The sequence below is a fragment of the Mirounga leonina genome, unplaced genomic scaffold (assembly GCF_011800145.1).
Source record: "Mirounga leonina isolate KUSES-001 unplaced genomic scaffold, KU_Mleo_1.0 Mir_166, whole genome shotgun sequence".
NCBI classification, from domain to species: Eukaryota; Metazoa; Chordata; class Mammalia; order Carnivora; family Phocidae; genus Mirounga; species Mirounga leonina.
Window position 1 is genome coordinate 26,742,658 of NW_023270418.1, and position 5,356 is coordinate 26,748,013.

At 37.5% G+C, this 5,356-nt stretch overlaps 1 protein-coding gene across 1 annotated transcript in view; it reads right to left on the bottom strand.

Annotated features, from left to right (window-relative positions):
• Positions 1-600: 600 nt before the first annotated feature.
• LOC118016303 (glycine N-acyltransferase-like protein 2) overlaps positions 601-5,356 on the bottom strand; it is a 12,910-nt gene continuing 8,154 nt past the window's right edge. Inside the window, exons 3-4 of the mRNA XM_035013738.1 lie at positions 1,819-1,944; positions 601-1,215 (exon numbers count right to left, since the gene is read on the bottom strand). Coding sequence (XP_034869629.1) covers positions 816-1,215; positions 1,819-1,904 — 486 coding nt within the window. The 5' untranslated portion in view covers positions 1,905-1,944 and the 3' untranslated portion in view covers positions 601-815. The remainder of the gene's footprint in view (positions 1,216-1,818; positions 1,945-5,356) is intronic.

Consider the following 5,356-nt stretch of genomic DNA (forward strand, 5'->3'; position numbering starts at 1 on the left):
AAGCACCAACAAGAAGAGACAGATATTATTAAGATGTGACTTACAGAATCAGAGTTTTTAACTGTAAGTAAAGGAATTACTTATTTGGGGGCCCCTGGGTGGCACAGTTGGTTACGCATCCAACTCTTGGTTTTAGCTGAGGTCATGATCTCAGGGTCCTAAAACCGAGCCCCATGTTAGGCTCCACTCTCATTGCAGTCTGCTTGAGTTTCTCTCTCCCTCTCCCTCTCCCCCTGCTCCTCTCCCACTGCTCGCATTCCCTCTCTCTCTTAAATGAATAAATCTTTTTAAAAAGCTAATAAGAAAACCAAACTTTAAATGATGGCCACATAATTTAATTCAGTAGAGTATCTCAAAACTCTTGAGAGGGCACCCAGGATCAAAGGCTGAGGGCTTTTGAGAGGTCCTTTGGAAAATTTTGTCAGAGGAAGGGGAGGATACCAGAGAAGACACTTTTCAAATCAGCCTTCTTATTTTCAAGCACAGGAGCATGGAAAAGTAGGATTCTTTCATGAAAGAAGTCTTCAAAGAGGAAAACGTTGCTTTGAAAAGGTTATCCTGGCACTAATGATTGACACTGGATGATTTTAATTCTGAGAGGTCTGTCACCATAAAGGCAAAACATAACACCAAAAGTTCAAGCTTCCATTTTTCTGTAATATGGAGGAGGAAAAAATATTATACAAGGGTGGGTTAAGTAATGCATGGAACCCAAACAATTGGATGTTTTTGTGCTAATATAAATTATAATGCTTGTGTTTGAACTGGTATTTTTTTCACTGACCATAAAAGCTTGAAATGGACAATGGCACTAATCAACAATATTTTCTAGGAGTGCATTTCCACTGATGCCAACCACAAGGAGCAGACTTAAACCCCACACTTCTCAGTGGCTGAAGGTTTTCTTTATCTTTTGACACATGCAAATTAAATGGCATTTTTTTTCTGAATAAAATATAAAGTGAGAACCGATTTTCTTCATGTAGCCTTGGTCTCGGTTTGGGGACAGTGTAATCCATTCTCATCTCACAAGACTGTTCCGTCACAGTCCAAGAGACAGTGTCCCCCTCTGGACCCAGCACACCAAATCCTGGAAAATTCTGGAGGCAGCATTCAATATATTTCAAGCTCCTCCCATTTTTTCCAAAATTCCACTGCTCATTCACAAGCCCCACGTGGGAGGCATCTAAGAAGATGTTCTGAAAGCTTCCTTTCCTGTCAACAAAAGAATGTGCATTTATTCAGCCAACATTTACAAAATGCCAGGATTGCAGAAAATAAATATGACATCAACCCTTTCTTTGAGGATCCCACAGCCTAGAAGAAGAAACAGATGGACAAAAAACTACTACTAATTCTTTGTCTGCTTCAAAATGTTCCCAAATAATTAAGAGGGATATAACCCTATGTGCTTTATGATACATTTCATAGCAGAGTGTGGACTTTATGCCTTGGACTGAAAGTTTAAAACAAGGGAGTGGTATGATCATACTTGTGTCAGATAAATGACTCTGATCACCATGTGTAGGTGAGTTAGTGATTCTGAAGAAAAGCAGATATTGCAATAGCCTGAAGCAGATAAGGAAATCCGCTAGAGATAGCAGTAGAGTTGATTTGAACAGGATTTAAGAGGCCAAAGGAGGAGGAGGAGGAGAAAGAGGAAGAAGAAGGAGAAAAGTAGGTGTCTGATATGGGTATTAAGATCATCCTTGCAGGGGGGATCTGATTTTAGATTTGTATTTCCATCTGCCCAGAAAGGTTCTGAACCCTGAATCTATACTCCCACACTTTACTCCTGTCTCCCAGATTTCTCCCTACTGTCTCACCTTCAAGGACTCAGGGATGCTCTTTTCCAGGGATTCATACATAATCTGCAGCTTCTGGGGTTCTTGAAGTACAAACATCTTGTATAGCACCTCAGCCGCCTTTTCTCAGGAAGATGACCTAAGGAAACAACATACAAAGATACCTGGAAGGATGAGACAGGTGTCCGGGAAAAGGAGGAAGGAGAAATCACCTAGGACATCATACATTGCCAGACATAATGGGTTTTAGAAATTATCAAGCCCAAACCTTTCCCTTAGTAAATGAGAAACTAAAGCCCAGAGCTGCAGCTAGACATCAGGGCTCCTTTCTACAGGATCTTTCTACAATTCCACAGAAAGTACCATAACACATCTGGTGAAATGAATCTCCCCGTGCTCATTGATTCAAATCAGGCCAAGACTCTGAGCAGCAAATGTCATCCGCTGTCCAGATGCAAATGAAGAACAATGAATCTTTCAGAAAAACTGTCCCAGGGGACCCTGAGGTCCCTGGGCATGAAACACTTGCTCTAATGTTGCCATAGGATTAGTATTTTCAGGCATCATGAAAGAATGCAATCTTCTGGAAAAGATCATAAAGACCATATTACATGTAGTTGCTTTTTCCTGAGGAACAAAATCATAGGAAGGAAAAATTATTGATCAGGGATGATATTACCCAAGTATAAGTTGGCAAAATATAGAAACTGGAATTATACCCTAGCAATCTTAAAAATAGAGCAAACCTTTTCATTCAATAATTTCACTTTAGAAACTCATCCCAAGGAAGCAATAATAGATACCTATTATTTATTTGAAGTAAATACAAAGAAGTTCATTGCAGTATTATGATACTGTAAATTTAGAAATGATCCAAAACTGGGGTACGAGGCTGGCTCAGTCAGAAGAGTATGTGACTCTTGATCTCGGAGTTGAGAGTTCGAGTCCCACAGTGGGTGGAGAGATTACTTAAATTAATAAAACTTAAAAAAAAATAGAAATGATCCAAAATCCATTATAGAGGAATGCTTAAATTAATAGTGGCATATCCGAATTATGGATTAGTGGGTAGCCATGAAAATGATGTCTTCAAAGTGTGTTTATTTTTTATTTTTATTTATTTTAAGATTTTATTTATTTATTTGACAGAGACACAGCGAGAGAGGGAACACAAGCAGGAGGAGTGGGAGAGGGAGAAGCAGGCTCCCCCCTGAGGGCAGCCCCAATGTGGGGTTCAATCCCAGGACCCTGGGATCATGACCTGAGCCGAAGGCAGACGCTTAACCGACTGAGCCACTCAGGCGCCCTTGTTTTTGAATAGTATTAAGATTCTTCTACATCTTTCTTCCATATGGTTAGCCAATGATGCCAGTACTATTTATTAAATAAATCACCCCACCAAAGCTTAAATACCTCTTTTGTCATATAATACATATATGTATTTGTATCTATTCCTGTATTGGATTTTAGTCTTATGCTGTTTCAGTGGCTTTATGGTAACTTTTAACATCTCTTTTCCTATCCTTTTTCTTAATTTTCTTTTTTTTCCTTATGGTTTTATATTATATTCGTATGGACTTAAACAGAGTTTTCCAGTTCCCCAACAAGTATTCCAACTACCTACTACAATTGTGATCTGAACTGGATTCACTTGTTAAAAATAATTTTGAGTGGATTGAGATTTACATGTTACTAAATCTTTTCATTTAGAAACATGATATGTATCCCAATTTTCTCAGTTTCTGTTTTACTACCATTTGGTAAAATTATACTGTTTTCCTAGGGTAAGCCAAATGAAATAAAAACCATTCAATTTATTCTTGGCTATTTTATGCTTGTCAGGACTGTCAGTGGAATTAGTTTTCCTTTTCCATTTCTGAGTACTATTACTTTGCTATTGATTTTTTATTTCTGTTCTTAATTTTTTTAAAAGATTATTTATTTATTTATTTGACAGATAGAGACATAGCGATAGAGGGAACACAAGCAGGGGGAGTGGGAGAGGGAGAAGCAGGCTTCCCGCCAAGCAGGGATTTCAATGTGGGGCTTGATCCCAAGACCCTGGGACCATGACCTGAGCCAAAGGCAGACGCTTAACGACTGAACTACCCAGGCTCCCCTCTATTCTTTTGTTGTTGTTGTTGTTGTTGTTATATTTTAATCAGAATCAACATTAAGTGGCATAAAACATCTATCTCTTCGCTCTTCTCAATCTCATGACCTTAAGACTCAAATACAACACAAGCAGTTTTCAGAATTATTTTGGCCGGCCTCCCCAGTCCCAAAGGAGATTAAAAAGTAATAATGTAAAAAAGTTAAGGTCAAGGTGTCTTAATATCACAGCTAATGACTAACCATTTGCTTACTGGTGGCTTCTGCTCCATCCTAAAGCCTGCGCCCCTCTATTCTTAATTTCTAAACATGCCATACAAGATTCTTTAAGATACTGTTTGTTTATGTGTTTTCCATCAGAGCCTCTTTGACTTTGCCAACACATAATACTATAATATGTACATACAGATGATTTGCTTCTTTTTTCCCCACATAGTATTGGTTTTCTAGTTTCTTGTCCTATTGCATGTGCAGAACCTAGGAAGATAATACCAACTAAGAACAGCAGTATCTCCATCCTTGTCTCATTTCTGACATTAATGAGATGGCTTTAACAATTCACATTTGGAATTATATTTGATCTGTCTTTACATGTTGAGAGTATTTTCCCACGATGCCTATTTTCTCACAATTTATATTTGGAATAGTGACTGAAATGTATAGGTTTCTTTTGTATTTGTTTCTTCCTTTTCTTTTATTTTTGGCAGTTGATTACACTCACACAGTTTTTCATCCTTTAACACTTCATCCTTACACTGAAAGATCTTCTGAGTCTAAGCCATTCTTGCCTTTCTAAAATAAACTCTATTTGTTCACATCTACTATTCATTTGATATAATACTGGATATTTTAATCAGAATGCTTGCACCTGTATTCATAAACAAAAGCGTTGAATAAATACCTTTTATACCTCTTTTGACCAATTTCAGATTGGGGGTCTTTCTAGCTGTTACCATGGCTTGATACTGAAATTGTGTGTTAATTCTTGCCTTATGTAGAACTTAAATATAAAATTATCTGATTTTGGCCACCTGATAGTGGATAGACATTTCATTTCCAATTGTTTCTATTAGTATATTGAGGTGTTTTACTTCTTTGAAGATCAATTTTGAAAATGGATGGAAATCATCCATTTCTTTTATCAGTAAACGTGTTGCCTCGGAGTCACATCTAACCTTCCATTATAATTCCCTTGTTCCCATCGCTGTCTCCTTCCTCATCTCTAGTACTGTCTGATTTTTGGTTTTCTTTCTCTTGTTTTTCCTTAAAAAGTCTCACCAGGAGTTTATCTTGACTTTTTTTTTTGACATTTAAATGGAGTTTATGGTTTTGTCTGCTTTTTGTACTATGTCTCATTCTCCATTTCATTATTTTCAACTATTGTTCTTACTGACTGCTCCCTTTGCTTTCTTTTGGTCACTTTGATATTCTCTTTACAA